We start from the raw sequence: 17,649 nt of genomic DNA on the forward strand, positions 1-17,649 counted from the left end.
GGTGCCCCTGCCACCAGGAGCTGCCCGGCTGCCACCCCCGCCCCACAGGCTCTGCCTTCGAAGCCTTCCGGCCCGCCACCGGCTCCGAGGCCCCCCCAGCAGGGGAAAGAGAACTGCACTTGTGCCTCCCGCCAAGAAGATCCCCCCCACCTCCCTGGTACCCCCCAGCCCCCTGGGCCACACTGCCAGTCTGCCAGGGGCCACACCCCTCCCCCAAAGCCTTCCTGGCTTGGGACGAGGGGCCCTAGGCCCCCCCGAATGGGCTCCAGCGTTGCTGAGTGGCTCTGGTTCTGTTGTCGGAGACCTGAGCCCCAGGCTGGAATGGGGGGTGGGGTGGCAGGTGGAGCCCCCTCCCCCACCCTGTGGCGGAACCCCAGGGGCTGGACAGTTGAAGGGTCGGCTGAGAAGGAAGTCCAATCCTGGACCTCTAGCATGGAGGACTGAGACATTCCTAACCAAAGGTGAAGAGCCAGGAGGATGTGTGTGTGTCTCTGTGTGTGTGTGTGTGTGTGTGTCATTGTTCAGCAAACACCTGCCCCTGACTGTGGCTGCCATGGGAGAGGGAGGCTGAACCAGGGCCAGGTGGTAAAAGGTCTTGAATGCCAGGCTAAGGAGACTGGACTCATTTATCTTAGGGTACTGGGGAGCCACAGAAGGGCTCTGAGCAAGGGAGGTCAGATTTTTTTTTCAGATTATTTATTTATGGAACACCTGGGTGGCTCAACAGTTGAGCATCTGCCTTAGGCTCAGGGCTTGATCCTGGGCTTCCGGTATCGAGTCCTGCATCAGGCTCCACAGGGAGCCTGCTTGTCGCTCTGCCCATGTCTCTGCCTCTCTCTGTGTGTCTCTCACGAAAAAATAAATAAAAATATCTTATTTTTTAAAGATTTTATTTATTTAATTCATGAGAGACAGAGACACAGGCAGAGGGAGAAGCAGGCTCCATGCAGGGAGCCTGATGTGGGACTTGATCCCGGGACCCCAGGATCACACTCTGGGCTGAAGGCAGGTGCTAAACTGCTGAATCAACCAGGGATCGCCTAGACAGACATGTCTTGAATGCCTTATCTGATCCTTACATATGTCTTAATAACTCCATTTTATGGAAGAGAAAATAAAGATGCAAAGAAGTTGAAAAAATGCGTAAGGTCACCCAACTGGGTGCCAGAGACAAGCTTTGACCCCAAGCAGTCCAGCTTGAGAGCCAAGCTCTGAACCACTGCCATGTCCAGGGGAGGCATGCATGGGCCACTAGATTCCTATGTTAGCCATAGGGAGGGTGACATGGCCTGGGGAGGGTGTAGGGGTGGATGAGGGCCTGGGAGGAGTCCTGAGAGTCCAAGAGGCATGAGGAGAAAGAGAAGGAGTGGGGAAGAGAGAGAAGAGAGTGTTCAGGAAGGAGGTAGGGACCCTGAGAAGTCAGGACAAGAGAGCCAGAGGGAGCGTTCAGCGTGGCCCCAGAGAGGTCACTATGGATCCTGGCAGGTCAGCTGCGCTGGGAGGGAACCCCCAAATGCTGGAGGCCTGGGCAAAGGGTGTGCACCACAGGTATATATAATTCCTGCTGTGTTTGGTGGGAATGAAGAGAAAGCCTGTGACCAGAAGTGACCCCAGGGAGGCTGGGGCGGGGGGGGACATTTGGGACTGGACCAAGTGTCTTCCTGGGGGACACAGAGAGACTGAGGGGGGGAGTCTGGAGGCCTCGATGGGGGCTTAGATCCTGGGAGCCAAGGCCCCACCCTGATGGGAGCTGAGGGCCCTGGGACCTAGTCCTAAGGGGCAGCCAGGTAACTGTGGTGGAGGCTCTGAACCCAGGAGCGGGGAGAGGGAACCAGGAGGGGCCTTCCTGGGTGGGGCCGGGCAGACAGGGCAGTCAAACCAGCCAGACAGGAAAGGGATCGCCAGACGTGGAGGAGCTCTCGTCCTGGATGTGAAGGTGGCCAGCAGAGGGCAGATGGGTAGCAGTTGTTCTGCTCTCTTAGGCCCACCCCACCCCCCAGAGAGGTCCTGGTGAGTGGTTCCCCAGAACAAGCAGAGTCCTCAGCAGACGGGTCTAGCTCAGAGGCCCTTGGGAACTCCAAATGGCTAGGGCAGGACCCTTCCCACCAGCCCACTGCAGATCTTCCCTCTCCTTAGCCTGGGGTGGCCTGATGTCTCCCCCAACACAGGCTCTCCTGAGGCCAGGCTCCAATAGTCCCCTCCTTGGGGACCTCTTTCCCTGTACCCTGTCACCTCCCCGCCGCCCTGTCCCTGCACGCACGAACACACGCACATACACACACAAAGGATACAGAACACAAGGCTATCTCGGGATTACTTTATTCACATGCCTTGGCAAGGTACGGGTACTCCTGCCAATGAGCCGGGCACGAGGCCCCCCGCCCTGTCCCGACAGTCACCCACCTCCCGGCCCTCTGAGGGTTAGTGCTAGTTATCTCACACACAAAACAAGGAGGAGGTGGGAACGGGAGGAGGGGAGGGGACTCTCCCTCTGCCCTGCGGCTTCAGACCACTGCAGCCTGAGCCCCCTCCATCCTGGCAGGGCCCGGAGCCCCTGTCTCCGAAAACCCCACACTAGGCAGCCGGACCCTGAATCCACCCTCTTCGTGGTCCCCACTCCCACTCCGGGCCTTGGGGCTTAGGGACACCCGGGGGAAACGGAACTTGGGTGACTTCTCCGCGCTGGGGGACTTGGGGGCTGCCTCGCCCTCCTGTCCCCGAGAGGCCTTGGACGGGGTAGCCAGGCCCACGCGGGGCAAGCGGACTCGGACTCTGCCTCGGCGCCCAGAGGCCCCCTCCCCGCCACCCTCCTCCTCGTCCTCCTCGGGGCTGGGGGAGCCTTCCCCAGTGACCGCCTCGCTCTGGCTGAAGCCCACTCGGGGCAGCCTGAGTTTGGGGCTCTTGGTCTTCTCACCCTCCTCAATGCCCTCCTTGGCCCGAGCCAGGCCAAACCGGGGCAGCCTCACCTTAAGCTTGTGTCCCGCCTCCCCGTCGCCCTCTGCCACCTGGTACTCAGCGTGGCTGCCCACGGCGGGCGGTGAGAGCTCCACATCCGGCAGGGAGAGGTGGAAGGTGCGCTCGGCCCCCGGGGATTGCTCTCCGGGCCCCTCTTCTCCCGCCTCAGCTCTGGCCCCCAGTGTGGGCATCTTCAGCCTCAAGCCACCGTCACCTGTGGCCGCCTCACCCACCTGCGCCTCTCGGCCCAGCCCCACGTCCAACTCAAGCTGTGGCACTGTCACGGCGGGCATCTTGAAGACGCCCTCACCTACCAACAGCTCCCCACCTGCCACCTGGGCTCCAGGCAGAGACAAGGTCACCTGGGGCACCTGGACCCTGTAGCCTGCTGTGCCCTCTGCCGAAGGGGCCGCGCCCTTGACCTGCTGCCCCGGGGTGGCGCCTGGGCCGGCCTCCCCGAAGCTGGCCAGCTCCACCTGGGGCAAGGAGATGCCCAGGGGCATCCTCAGCGCCCCCTCCTGGCCCTCGGCGCCTGCCTGTCTGGTCGTGGACACTTGCGGGCCTGACAGCCGAACTCCACCAACAGCCACTGCCCCCTCAGCCCTGCCTTCCTCCTGGGCCCCCAGGGTGACCAGCTCCACCTCGGGGATCTTAAGCGGCCCTGCCGTGGGCTCTGGCTTTTCTCCCGGGCTGACGCGCCCACCCTGGACTTCCGCTTCCTTCCCCCGAGCCAGCCCGAAGGAGGGCATCTTCAGCTTAGGCATCTTCACCTTCCCATCCCAACCCCAGCCCTTGGCCTCCAACTCGCCCACCCCTGGCGCTAGTTCTCCCGCCTCAGCGTCCCGGCCTCTGACCCCAAACTTGGGCAGGGCAAACCTGGGCCCCTTGACCTTGACGTCAGCCCCTGCCACCTCCACCTTGCTTGTGGGCAGATGGGCATCCAGGCCGAGCTGCGGGATGGACAGATCGAGGGCGGGCAGCAGGCCTGCTGCCTCTCCTGCCCCTTTGGCCTCGGCTTCAGTCCCCGCTCGGGCCTTGGGGAGTGAGATGGTGAACTTGGACACCTTCGGCTTGGTGGCCCGCCCGGGCGCCTCGGCCTCGGCCTTGGCCACTTTGGGCCCCGAGAGTCCAAACTTGGGCAGGGAGAACTTGGAGGAGGGCTTGACTTTCATCTCCATCTCCTCTAGCCGCCCCTCCACCTCCACCTCCCCCGAGGGCAGCTGTGGAGGGGAGATTTCAACCGAGGGCATCCGAAAGGCCGCCTCCCCGACCCCCGCGGCTCCCCCAGGGCCCTCTGGCCGCTCCACCTTGCCCACGGCGGCTGCTGGGACCTGCGCCTCTGGGCTGAGGACCCTTGGCAGGTCTAGCTCCACGGAGGGCAGTGTGAGAGAGGGGACACCCGCTCGAGCCTCGGGGCCCACTTCCGGCTGCAGACAGGGAAGCGTGAGCAACTTCCCAGAGACCTCAGCCCCTGCCTCACCCGGCTTGCCTCGTGATGGGGACTCCGCCCTCCCTAGCTTGGGCATGGTCATCTTGGGCAGCTTGAAGCCAAATTCCACCCTCTCTGCCTGTTCCCCTTTGAGCTGCACCTCCGGGGCCTTGGGCAGCTTCACCTCTGGGACCTTTGGCAGATGCACCTCTGGGGCCTTTGGCACCTGTATTTCCGGCAGCTTCATCTCCGACACCTTTGGCAGCTGCACCTCCGGGAGGTGGACATCAGGCACGGCCATCTCAGGCACCTTGGGGAGCTTTATCTCAGGGAGTTTCATCTCGGGGACTTTCATCTCTGAGACCTTTGGCAACTGTACCTCGGGGAGCCGCACCTCGGGCACAGCCATCTCGGGCATCTTCGGGAGCTTCACCTCAGGGAGCTTCATCTCGGGGACTTTGGGGAGCTGTACTTCTGGGAGATGCACCTCGGGCACGGCCATCTCGGGCACTTTCGGGAGCTTCATCTCAGGCACCTTCGGGAGCTTCATCTCGGGGAGCTTCATCTCTGGAACTTTGGGGAACTGTACTTCTGGGAGCCGCACCTCGGGCACAGCCATCTCGGGCACCTTTGGGAGCTTCATCTCGGGGAGCTTCATCTCTGGAACTTTGGGGAGCTGTACTTCTGGGAGCCGCACCTCGGGCACAGCCATCTCGGGCACCTTCGGGAGCTTCATCTCGGGGAGTTTCATCTCTGGAACTTTGGGGAGCTGTACTTCTGGGAGCCGAACCTCGGGCACAGCCATCTCGGGTACCTTTGGGAGCTTCATCTCGGGGAGCTTCATCTCTGGAACTTTGGGGAGCTGTACTTCTGGGAGCCGCACCTCGGGAACGGCCATCTCTGGCACCTTTGGGAGCTTCATCTCGGACACTTTGGGGAGCTCCACCTCTGGGAGTTGCACATCTGGGAGGGCTGCCTCCGGCACCTTCGGGAGCTTCACCTCAGGAGCCTTAGGGAGCTTCACCTCAGGCCCCTTTGGCACCTTGACCTCGGGGGCCGAGACCCCAATGCCAAAGGAGGGCATCTTGATGGTGGGCAGCTTCAGCTTGCTCTCAACAGCAGCTTCGGCGGCAGCAGGCCGGGGCTCCAGCAAAGAAAGCCCGAAGGTGGGCATTCGAAGTCTAGGCCCCTTTGCCCTGGCCTCGGGGCTGTCCTTGGCCACCTTGGCCTCAGCAACTTCCTTTGCTCGAGCCCCAAAGCGAGGGAAACTGAGGCGGGGCATCTTTAGGGCCACCTCAGGTGCCTCTCCTCGGGCCTCCACCTCCACACCCGGCAAGGCCAGGTCCACCCCTACGGTAGGCGCTGCCACATCCAGGGTGGGCACCGTCACTGCCACAGCCCCTTCCCTGGTTTCCAGGCAGGGGAGCGTGGGCAGGGTGGGTAGCGAGGGCAAGGTGGGCAGCTCCACTTGGGGGACCTGGATCCCTACGGCTGTGGGCTCCACAGCAGGTGCAGCTGGGGCACCTAGTCCAAGGGTTGGCAGGTGGAGGGCCACCTCTCCCAGCCCCTTGGGGGCTGAGACCTGGGGGACACCCAACTCGGCACCTGGCAGCCGGGGCCCAACCAGCTCCACCTGGGGGGCTGTGAAGCGGGCTCCTGCTGCCACCTCAGCCTCCACTTTGGCTTTCCTTGGGGGAGGAGCAGCAGCGGCCAGCCGGGCCACCTGGGCCTCTTCCGCCACTTCCCGGACGCGCAGCCGAGGCAGCTGGAGGCGCCGGCGGGTTGGGGCAGCTGGGACAGGACCCTTGGCAGCCTCTGCTTTGAGGCCCCGACGCAGACGGGAGAACTTGGGAAAGGAGAATTCGACGTCAACAGGGGCCAGGTCTGCAGGGGCCCCCAGGGCCCCGGGCATCACCATCTTCTTCTTCTTCACAGGGGACAGACTCTGGATGTTCTGGGGAGAGAGGAGAGATGCGGGAGGCGGTGGGACAGTGGGAGGCTCGGGGTAGACGGGGGAACCCCATCTGGTATTGCACCAGGCTGGGGATGTGTTGGATGAAGCATCTTGTCCCCCAAATACCAGCCTCCCTTCCTTCCCGTCATTTCACCATTACTGCCCCCGTAAGGCAAAGTCGTTCATTTAAAATCTGACAATGAGTCAATAGGGGTGTAGGAACTGGAATCCAAGATTTCTAGGTCCTCATCCAGGATTTTCCCCCAATACCTTCATTCTAGAGATGGGGAAACTGAGGTCCAGAAAGGGAAAGAAATTTGTCCAGGGTCGCTCAGCAGTAAGTGAGCAGGACCCAGGTTTGAACCTGGCCTCCCTGGTTTGGAGTTGCCTGGTTCACGACCACGGGCAAGCCTAGAGCTGATGCCTCTGCAAAGTGGGTAAAGGACAGGTCTGACATGGGTGGATCCCCTTCCCCAGGGAGAAATTTAGGGGCGGGAACAGAAGGCAGAGGGTGGGATTAGCGTTGGGTTAGTGACAAGACAGAGGCTGGCCCACGGTGTGGAGGAGTGGGGCTCATGGCGCTGAAACTGCATCACTGGGGCCGTCCAGAGCCGAGGCCGGGCTAAGCACGCGTACCAGCTTGGCCACCTTGGCCCGTGGGCCCTTGATCTCGTAGCCGGCCACGGTCCCAGGCCGCAGCGCCAGGTCCCCGGTGGGCACAGTGCGCTTCAGGCAGAAGGAGACCTTGTAAGGCTCGGCACATTGCAGCAGGCGTAGTGCGTCCTCGTATTTGAAGTTCTCGAAGAACACCCGGGCGCTCAGCAGCTGGTCCCCTGCAGGCGAGGTGGGGGTGGGCAGGGCGTGGGCATCTCCTGGCTCCATCCAGGTCTGGTGCCACCCACTTCCCTGGAGCTAGCTCTGCGAGGCCCAGCCCCAAACCTTGGCCCCGCCTATCCCCCTGTCCCCGCCCTCTGCACCGACTTGAGAAGCAAAGATCCCCCCAGTGTGAGTCCAGACACTCTAGAATGAAGCCCCACCCCGTGGCCTTAGCCCCGCCCCCGCCGAACAGGACCACGCCCATTCAAGCCACCACGCCCACTGCCTTTCCACTTCCCTTCCCCGTTCTCAAGTTTTAAGACACTGACTTTGTTTCCCCGTACTGAGAGGACAGAATCAGAAAAGAACTTCCGGAAACTCCCACATCCTTACTCACGCCCCTGCTCCTCTGGCTATTTACTCCACTCTCCACCTGTTCCTTTCTTTTCTTTTTCTTTTTTTTTAAGATTTGATTTATTCATGAGACACCCAGAGAGAGGCAGAGACACAGGCAGAGGAAGAAGCAGGCTCCATGCAGGGAGCCCGACATGGGACTCGATCCTGGGTTTCCAGGATCAGGCCCTGGGCTGGAGGCAGGTGCTAAACCGCTGAGCCACCCAGGGATCCCCTCTCCACCTGTTCCTGAGGATGAACTCTCCCCACTTCTACCTCAGCCAGCCTTTCCACCGCCTTCCCGGGGACATCCTCCAGCAGTTCTCCCCTCGCTCCCCACATCACCAATTTGTCCCTCTCTTCTATGCTATTCCCAGCAGCATACAACACACCATTATTTGTCCCATAGGAAAGGTTGTCTTGACCTCACGCCTGGAGCTCCTGCTCCATTGATCTGTTCACTTAAGGGTAAATGCACTGAGTTGCCTAGCTGCATTACTTCCACTTCTCCAATTACACTTCTGACACCCCCTCCCAGAACCTTGAACTGCTCCTGTCAAGGTTCCATACCTCTGTGTAGCTAAGTCCAATGTTCAAGTCTCAGACTTCATCTGAGTGGACCTCACAGCCTTCAACCTAACGTCACTCCCTCTCCTTTATCCACTTGTCTGGCTTGGCCTCCAGGGTGCCACACACTCTCTAAGGACTTCTCTGGAGGTTTCTTCTCAGCCTCCTGGGATGGTTGCTCCTTATCTCCTGGATCTCTTAACAACACACTGTCCCAGGGCTCAGGCCCTGGACCTCTTCTCATCTCCATCTACATACTACACTAACCCCCAGAGGAAGCTCATCCAGATTAGGAGGTTTTGTTTTTAGGTTTTATTTATTTATTTATTCACAAGAGATACAGAGAGAGAGACAGAGACACAGGCAGAGGGAGAAGCAGGCTCCCTGTGGGAGCCGAAGGCAGATGCTCAACCACTGAGTCATCCAGGTACCCCCAGATTAGGAGTTTAAAGACCATAAAGGGCTGACAACTTCCAAGTGTCAGCCCAGCACTCTCCCCACCATCCTAGACTCATATATCCATTTACTCCTCCACCTCTTCACCTTAGCGACCACTCTTGGTCTCACTCCAAACAAGCTCCAGCCCCAGTGTGGTCCATTTGTGGAACTACCAACTCCATCCTCAGGTCAAGAATCCCTGAACACATCCTGACCCTTCTCTTTTCATCACACCCCATATCCAGTCCTGAGGCCGCCTCCTTCAAAATATATACAGAATTTAGGGCAGCCCAGGTGGCTCGGCGGTTTGGCACTGCCTTCAGCCCAGGGTGTGATCCTGGAGACCCGGGATCAAGTCCCACATCTGGCTCCCTGCATGGAGCCTGCTTCTCCCTCTGCCTGTATCTCTGCCTTTCTCTCTCTCTCTCTCTCTCTCTCTCTCTCTCTGTGTGTGTCTCTCATGAATAAATAAATAAAATCTTAAAAAAAAAAATATATATATATATATACAGAATTTAAACCTTTCTCTTCATGTCCATTAACAGTGTTTTGGTCCTAAGTATTACCATCTCCTGCCTGGATAATCAGAGTAGCCTGTGTGTGTGTGTGTGTGTGTGTGTGTGTGTGTGTGTGTTTAAAGTAATCTCAGGGCACCTGAGTGGCCCAGTCGGTTCAGCAACTGCCTTTGACTCAGGCTATGGTCCCGGGTCTTGGGATCGAGTTCCAAGTTGGGCTTCCTGCTCAGTGAGGAGCCTGTTTCTTCTTCTTCCTCTGCCCCTCCCACTGGCCCATTCTCTCTCAAATAAATAAAATCTTTTAAAAAGGTAAGATGGTCTCTACACCCAACGTGGGGCTCAAACAACCCTGAGATCAAGAGCCTCATGCTCTACTGACTGAGCCAGCCAGGCCCCCCCAAAGTAGCCTCTTTGTTGGTCTCCCTGCTCCCCACCCTGCCCCCTTCTTTCTACTGCTAATACAGCATGCTGGTCAACACAGACAATTCACAGTCGTCCTCCACTCACAACCCTCCCAGATTAAAAGTCAAAATCCTCACTATGGCCTATAACACCCTCTGAAAACTGCCCTGTCCTGACCTCTCTGGCCTCATCTCTTGCTCTCCTTTTTTCTCTAGCTCTACTGCATCTACACTGGCTTCCTTGCTCTTCCTCCATCAAGGGAGGCACACCCCAACTTTGGGACATTTGCACTGGCTGTTCTCTCTGCAGGGAATGCCCTTCCAGATGGCCACATAGCTCAGTCCCTGTCCTCCACCAGGCTTTCCCTCCCTTCCTGGCTCACCCTATTTAAAAATACAACTGTCCTGCTGGCACCCATAGCGCACATTGCCTTCTAACTTACTATGTATTTTACATATTTTCCTGAAATATGTCTCTCCCTACTAGAAGTTAAGCTCCGTAAGTGCAGATTGTGGTCTGTTTTGTTCACTGCAGTAGCCCAAGCACCTAGAATAACATCTGGAAATAGAAGGCACTTAGTACATATTTGTTGCATGAATAAATCACATCGGCCTCATGCCTGTCACCTAAAATATCCCTGACTTACTAAGGCTCCCCTCCACACCTCCTCCAAGTTGTGTTAACTCCACCTCTTTTCTCCCGCCCCAGCAACAAAAATAATAACTGGTGCTTACCATGTGCCACTTAGCTATGCGCTGTTTTCAAATACTGACTCATTTAACTCACGTAACAACCCTACGAGGTGAGTACTAGAATTATTCCCCTTTGCAAGATGAAAAAAAAACCAAGGCACAGAAGACCACCACAAGCTAGTCAACTGCAGATCTGAGAGTCAAATCGACACAGCCGGCTCTGAGCCACTGCAAGCCCCACAAGAAAAGCTCCGCCCCAACCATTCCCCCCGCCTTCCGGAGGCCGGCCACGCCCGGGACCCCCCGCGCCCGGCCGACCCCGCCCCCTGAGAAATGCCGGGTCCCAGGCTCCCGCCCCGCCCACCTTCCTGCAGGCTGAGGCTCCTGGCCGCGGGCGAGTCCTCCCGAAGCTCGCGGACAAAGATTCCCTCCTTGCCGCCGCCTGCGACGTTGATGCCGCTGACCCCGGTCTGCGCCTCGGTCTCCACGATGATCTCCACCAACTCCGCCCGCCTCAGCTCCTGCGGAGGGCAGCGAGGGGTCGCCATGGGGCGCTGGGGCCCGACCTCGCCCACAGCCCGGCATCGCGCTTAAAGGCGCTTAAACGGGTCCTCCAGGTGCACGTCCCTGAGCGCGGCCCGGGCCGGCCCCGTGGGCCCACCCACCCCGGCATCTTCCCTTGAAGGAAGCGCGAGGGCCGCCCGCTCTCTCGGACCCGCTGCTGGGCTCAACGGTTCGGTCCGCTCTTGGGCGGGCGGGAGGCCCGGGGGCCGCTGTCGAGGGGGCGGGGCGAGGGGCGGGGTTGACGAGGGGGCGGGGCGAGGGGCGGGGTAGGGAGGCCGGAGGGAACCCGAGTAGTGAGAGGCGGGCCTGATGGGGCGGGGGCTGTGCGCTCGGGGGGCGGTGTCCTCGGGGGCGGGGCCTCTCTGGGGGCGGGGCCCGTCCGGGGGCGGGGCTACGGGTTTGGCGCGGGATTCGACGGCTCTCGTGGATCGAGCTCAGGCCACAGAGGAGGGGCCAAAGATCTGAGAGGGGTGTGGCTAGAGGGTAACACAGAGAGGTAAGGGGGGGACCCATAGTCTACCGGTGAGATTGAGGGAAGAGCTTTAATAACAGCAGAACAAGGGGTGGGGTGAGGATGGGATTCCGAGGCTAGACCTTTAAGCGGTACAGGATGGAGGGGTGAGGGTGAGACTGCGCTCTTGGGAGGCTTGAACGTGTGTGAGACTGTGCCCTATTGTGGACTCTGTGACCCCAAGACCTGCATAACGCCTTTGGGAGAGGGAATCCAGTGAAGGGGGGTGCGTGGGTAATGAGTGGTGGACCGGCAGACGTGGCATTCCTGGTATTCACTGTAAATGGTGCTGACCTGGCCCTGGCCCAGCAGCGCCCTCCGGGCTTAGAAAAGGCAGTGAGAGATCTTAGTTCTACAGCCGCCTGGGAGCTCCATCTGCTGTGTGTCTCTGGGGGAAAACTTTGCCCTCTCTGGGCCCGTTTACCTACTGTAAAGTCGGGTAACATGATTGTACTGGAAGGAGTCTCTGAGCTCTGAAAGAACAGGGATCCCAGAGGTTGCTGTAATGGGCAGGGCATCAGGGATGGCATAGACTGGAGTTAAGCCCAGGGCTTGGAGAGGGGAAAGCAGGTCTAGGCCGGCTGTGGCCCTGGGACCAGAGGCTGGGAGGAGCATGTTGCAAACAGTTGTGGTAGGCGCAGCAGGGAACACCCTGACCACCACCCCCCCCCTGAGGCCCTGCGCTAAGCAGCATCTCATTTCATGCTCCCTCCAGCTGGGACAGACACAAAGGTAAAGAGAAGCGGAGCCATCTGCCTAATGCCACACAGCAGAGTTAAGCAGCTGGGCCTAAGCCCCGGGTCTGTGACCTCAAAGCCCATAGGCTTTCCTGCAGGCAGCGACCTCCTTGCACTTTACCCAACCCCTCCATCCTCCCACCTGCCAACCCTCAGCCTCAGCTTGGCTCGCAGAAAAGTGGACCCACTCTGTGCCTAGCGTGGGGCAGGAAGCAGTCAATGACAGTCCGCTATTTCCATAACAGTGACCATTGTCCGGACCGTTGTCCCATTTCACCAATGGGAAAACAGTTTGAGAGGTCAGGTCCCCTATTTGAAGCGGTAGGGTTGGGATTTAAGCTTATGGGCTCAAAGCTCGTGCATATAACCCCCTATACATCCTGCTTCTTCCAAAAAAAGGTTTTCTAATTTCTTTAGCCCATTATTAATATAACTCCATTATGCCCCACTGAATTAGCTGCTTTCATTCTTAGTCTGTACCAGGCACTTTTCCATATGTTAAAATTTTTTTCCTCATGGTGACCTATCAAATAGGCAGCCACTGTTGCTATTTCTGTTTCACAGATGGGGAGACTGAGGCACAGAGAAACCAGGAAGTGTCTTTCTTGCTCAGTCTGCACCCCCTAGCCAGGGTCCCCACATTTCCCTTGCAGGATATGTGGGTACTCACCTCAGCACTCCGGCTCCTGGCCTCCATGGCACCTCTGGGAGTCACCTGGGCCCCAGGCTCCTGCTTCCTCTCCCCCTTCTGCTGCAGGACCAGCTTCAGTTCTGCATGGAGCAGCTGCCTCTGAGCCTGCGAGGGACAGGGATGGAGGCTTGAGGCCAGGAGAGGATGAGCGGTGAAGGCGGGCACAGAGGGAGAGAGAGAGGTCAAGATGGGAATCAGAAGGGGAGAAGGGGCTCCCCCACCCCTGTCCTCTCACCGCTGCCTGGGCACAGGCACCCCCTCCTAACAGGAGCCCAGACTGGGGTACCGCACAGTCGTCCGCAGGGTTTGCACCCTTCCTCTGGGGTCTTGCTGCCTGCCAGGAAAAGACCAGGGTGTGAGGCTCCAAGCTGGCCACAGAGGGGCAGGGAGGGGCATGTGGCACCAGCCAATGCTCACCTCAAGGTCACCTCCAGCTCCTTGGGCCTCCTGGGTCCAGGGGTCTAAGAAGAAAAACCATGTGCATTACCATCAGCTAACCCCACCCATTGCTTCCTGAGTGCCTGACCTTCCTGTACTCTGTCAATATTCTATCCCCATAGTGCAGAGCGCAGCTGGGGAATTGAGCCCTAGAAGACCTTTACTGGACAACAGTCAAGCCAGAGTGGACCCCTAGAACCGCCCGACAGCAGAGCCCCTGAGCCAACCACCTGGGTCTACCGAGAGAGCCAAATGCATTATAAAACAAACATAACTAGGGGCACCTGGATGGCTCCATGGTTGCGCATCTGCGTTTGGCTCAGGTTATGATCCTGGGGTCCTGGGATCGAGCCCCGCATCAGGCTCCCCACCACGGGGAGCCTGCTTCTCCCTCTGCCTGTGTCTCTGTGTCTCTCATGAATAAAGAGATAAAAGCTTAAAAAAAAATCATGGGATGCCTGGGTGGCTCAGCAGTTGAGCGTCTGCCTTCGGCTCAGGGCATGATCCTGGGATCCTGGATCGAGTCCCACATCAGGCTACCTGCATGGAGCCTGCTTCTCCCTCTGCCCATGTCTTTGCCTCTGTGTGTATGTGTGTGTCTCTCATGAATAAATAAATAAATCTTTAAAAAAAAATCATAACCACTCTCATATACTCCCTGGGGGGCGGGGGGGTGGAATCACCTCAAGTTTCTGGGCCTCAGCTTCCTCGCCTGTAAAATGGGGAGAAGGAGAGCACCTACCTCATCAAATAAATTAGTAAATATAAAATGCCAGGCACTCAGAGGGGCTTCAGAAGCACTGTTACTATTACTGAGAACTTCCTGTGGTCCTGATCTTGTGTCAAGGTTCCACAGGGGTCATCCACTGCACTTAAGCCTCCGAACACTCTTGTGAGGCCAACATGATTATGGAGACCATTCTAGAGAAGAGCCGTGAGGCTGCAAGAAGGGAAGCCACGGATCGTCACAAACGGCTAAGCCAGGATTTGAACTTATCTGAGAGTTCCGGCCTCTTACATGGGGGATGATAACTAGTGGGTATTGAGTGGTTATTCTTTGTCAGTCCTATGTTCTGGCTCCTCCCTGCAGGAAACCCTCGCCTCTCAGAGAGGCCAAGAACCTCGTGTAAGGTCACACAGCACAGTGAGAAGGAGGCAGAACTGGGATCCCCATGCAGCCTCCCCATCAGGCCTGAAAGGGGAATGGATACCGTCTCTCCACCACCCCCAACCCAGGCCAACTCTGGCCTCGTCCTCCCAGCCCCCACCTGGCATGCCAACCCGCCAACCCCCACTCTACACGGAAAGGTCAGGCCTCACGCGGCACATTCCCTCAAACAATGGCCTGTCTGCTGCAGCCGGTCACATTCCGCCCCTGTCCACCCACCCCCAGCCGCACAATGGCCCTTCATAACCCACCACTGGCCAGGACAGAGGACACAGGGACCCCTCAGTGGTCCAGCTGTACCCATTCCACTGGTAAGGACTGCACAGTATCAGAGGGCTCCTCTCTGGCCCTCCTAGGAGTCCTGGTCTTCACGGCCTTCCCCGGCCTCCCCTCTGAGCCCTCAGCTGCTCCGGGTCAGGTGGGCTACCCCATCTGTAGCATTTCCTCCAGAATGCTTGCCCCTGTAGGTCTCTGAATCACCCTCAATGTGGTGGCTGTTCTAGGGTTGGAAACTGAGGCTCAGAGAGGGGAAGAGACCTGTCTGGGGTCACACAGCCAATACCCTGCCCTTGACCCCAACCCTGTATGTGAACTTGCATTGGTGGCCCGGAGCACTGGAGGAGGCCCAAGGAGCAAGACAACCGGAGCAGGGGCTGGGCTGGGAAGGGAGGTGGGGACTGAGGGTGCCCAGAACAGGCATTTTCAGAGGCACCTCATTGGTGCCAAACCTGGGCTGGGCAGACACCTCGTGGATGTGGCCTCAGTACCCCATCTTACGGATGAGTACATGAGGATTAAGATATCACAGTGACAGAGTTGAGTCTTGAACTCAGGTCTGAAAAACTGAGTCCCTGATACCACATAGCATTCTGAGCTGGAGGTGGGAGAGCCTGGTACTTGTGGGAGGCAGTGGAGATGGACAGGAGGCTCTCCTGGACAGCAAGCTCCCTGTCTCAGGCCAGGGCGGTGAAGGTCACACCCAGAGGCTGGCACAGGAAGCTTAGCCAGGGCGGGAGCAAGAGAGAGTGCCCTCCTCCCTCATCCTTGCCCAGGGCAGCCGCCCAGCCCAGGTTATATTTAGCCCAACTGTGCCCTTCCTGAGCCACAAACTCAGCTCCTGGGGTGGGGTGGGGGTGGCTTCGGAAGGAAGCCCCCCTCCCAACCCTGGGCACTCTCTGTTCCCAGCTCTGCCCATCCCACTAGACGGAGGGAGGAATGGGGGAGTTGCTGGGGATCCCTGACTGTGTTAGGGGAAGATCTAAAGGGGTTCCCCTGGTGAATTAAAGCCAAGCAGGACCCTCCAGATGCCAACAACCATTCTTGGGTCATTCCTATGGCACTGCCCTGGTATGCTCCTCGGCTTCCAGAATTCTCAGAGTCCCCATTTCTTGAGCATTTGCTATGCACAAAGATTCTTGCCTACCTTGACTCATTACGTCCTCACAATCCCTCGCTGAGGAAGGCACCACTGAGATTCCCATTTGAGATACCCAGATGCCCTTCGGAGCCTGCTGAGGTGAGGGCCTGTCCTTTGGGCCCTGGGCCGGTCAGCTGAGCTGGGCTGGCTGAGGAACCCCCCAGTTTTGTCCCATTGCACCCTTTTTTCCCCTTGGCTGGTGCCAACCCTATTTAGGAGCTCTCCCCATTCAGAGCCTCAGCTTTCCCAACCGCCAGTGATCTGGTGCCCTCAGCAGTGGGAGTGAGGGGTTGATTCGTCTGGGCCCCTAGACCATCTGTGAGCGGAAGGTGAGGCGTTCTGGTGGTGGTCTCCCAGCAGCCTCGGCCGTGGTCAGTCCCTGCTCTAGCACTTCTCAGGTTTGAATACCTGGGTGAGGTGTTTCACCCCTCAGGGACTCAGTTTCCTCTGTGAAATGGAGCCAGTTAAGAGTGGCTTCAAGGTGAGAGTGCCAGGTGCCTAGAATAGTCCCAGTATATAGTAAGTGCTCAAGTAACGTACGAATTGGAGGCTTGACTATGCATCTCAAAGTGGCTTGTGTCCAGCTTTCGCTCAGTGGTGACCCCACTTTCTCTCTTACCCAAGGGGAACTCTGGGTGAGGGACAAATCCAGCTCAGGCACTGGCCTCCTACCAAGATCAGTGCTCCCCACCCCAGCACGCTGCTCCAAGCCCCAAAAGCCTGCCCCACCCTAGGAATCCTTCCCTAGCTCTTTGTAAGCAGCAACTCATCTACTCTCCATCAGCCCTGTGAGGTGGCCTCCATCAGCCCATTTCACAGATGGGAAAGCAGAGGTACAAAGGGTGCAGTATCTTGCCCAAGACCACATAGCCTGAGAGAGGGAAATATTGGGATTTGAACCCAGGGTCTATGCCTTTGACTCCTATACCACACTGCCTCCTGAGCCCCAGGTATCTTCCCAGCACCTCCCAGCACCTCCCAGGACCCTGAGTCTCATTCCCTCTGGCTTCTCAGCCTGGCCAAGGATCCCCGTAAGACCCGTTGATCTCTTACCACTAGGCCTCCAGACACCTCGAGAGCTCCCGGTCGTCTGCTCAGCCCCAGCCCCAGGCAGGGGGGGAAAAGGAATGGGGAGGGGGAGGAGGGGGAGACCCCAGCCATTGGCTGCCGAGGTGTGACATCACCAGGGAGTGGGTGGTGGGGAAACAAACACCCCCCTTCTCCCAGCTACATCTACCGGCAAGGGGGTGGGGAGCTGAAGACCATAAGAAGGGACAGCTGCAGCCTGGGCCTGGGCTGGGACCTCCACTGGGAGCCTCCTTCCAGGGACACGCGTTGCTACCGCCACTTGGAGGCCGAGCGCCCGACTTGCATTATTTCCTGGCTTCCAGACCCAGGCAGGGCCCCTGCTGGTTCCTGGGGCCCCTAAAACAAACTCCTCCGCTCCCTCTTTTAGTCAATTTGGGTTCAAATCCCAGCCTCGTCACCTTCTGGCCTTGTGACAGTGTCTTTCTGGGCCTCATTTTCTTCATCTCTAAAACAAGGATAACAAAAATGCCCACCGCATGGGGTCGTTGTAAAGATTAGAGGAGTTAAAAGAGGCTAAAAGCTTTCAGCACTGCCTGGCAAAAAGTGGGTGTCACTTATAAGAGTTTTGCATTATTATTCACACAAATCGGGAATGGCTAGACTTGTTGTGGGGGATGGGCAGCTTTTGGCCTGAGTGCGACTGGGCACAGAGAAGCCCCACTTCTCTAATGGAGTTTCCATTTTGGGGGGGACACCTAAAGTGCTGCTTTGTGCGGGCATCCAAAGCCCTGCTCCTGGGATCAAGGGTGTAAGGTGAGCATATTATGCCCAGTATTTAGCTACACAGCCAGGAACTGGTGGGGCTGGGGTCTAACCCCATTTCTGCTGGGCCCCAGAGACCCTGCAACTCTCTTCCATCCTCTGCATATAACA

General features: G+C 58.3%; 1 protein-coding gene across 2 annotated transcripts; it reads right to left on the minus strand.

Annotated features, from left to right (window-relative positions):
• Nucleotides 1-2,303: 2,303 nt before the first annotated feature.
• On the minus strand, nucleotides 2,304-16,788 carry PRX (periaxin). Of its 2 annotated transcripts, none has more exons than XM_072752875.1 (7): nucleotides 16,741-16,788; nucleotides 13,082-13,125; nucleotides 12,900-12,998; nucleotides 12,644-12,769; nucleotides 10,526-10,682; nucleotides 6,975-7,171; nucleotides 2,304-6,338 (listed from the first exon to the last, which is right to left on the minus strand). In XM_072752875.1, the coding sequence occupies exons 4-7, from the start codon at nucleotides 12,668-12,670 to the stop codon at nucleotides 2,505-2,507; spliced, it is 4,215 nt and encodes a 1,404-aa protein (XP_072608976.1). In that variant the 5' UTR covers nucleotides 12,671-12,769; nucleotides 12,900-12,998; nucleotides 13,082-13,125; nucleotides 16,741-16,788; the 3' UTR covers nucleotides 2,304-2,504. The 2 variants fall into 2 exon arrangements, with proteins under 2 accessions (XP_072608976.1, XP_025865805.2); XM_026010020.2 differs by having other exon boundaries at nucleotides 12,900-12,994; nucleotides 16,741-16,783.
• Between the last annotated feature and the right edge of the window lie 861 nt (nucleotides 16,789-17,649).

This window comes from Vulpes vulpes, chromosome 1 (genome assembly GCF_048418805.1).
Source record: "Vulpes vulpes isolate BD-2025 chromosome 1, VulVul3, whole genome shotgun sequence".
Classification (NCBI taxonomy): domain Eukaryota; kingdom Metazoa; phylum Chordata; class Mammalia; order Carnivora; family Canidae; genus Vulpes; species Vulpes vulpes.

What these genes read in the sequence shown, in the direction of transcription:
- PRX (XM_072752875.1), bottom strand. Translation starts at nt 12,670, where the DNA reads ATGGAGGCCAGGAGCCGGAGTGCTGAG. An exon ending in GAGCCTCAGCCTGCAGGAAG is followed by an intron (nt 7,172 to 10,525) that starts GTGGGCGGGGCG and finishes CCTCGCCTGCAG; the next exon opens with GGGACCAGCTGCTGAGCGCC. An exon ending in GGGCCAAGGTGGCCAAGCTG is followed by an intron (nt 6,339 to 6,974) that starts GTACGCGTGCTT and finishes CTCTCTCCCCAG; the next exon opens with AACATCCAGAGTCTGTCCCC.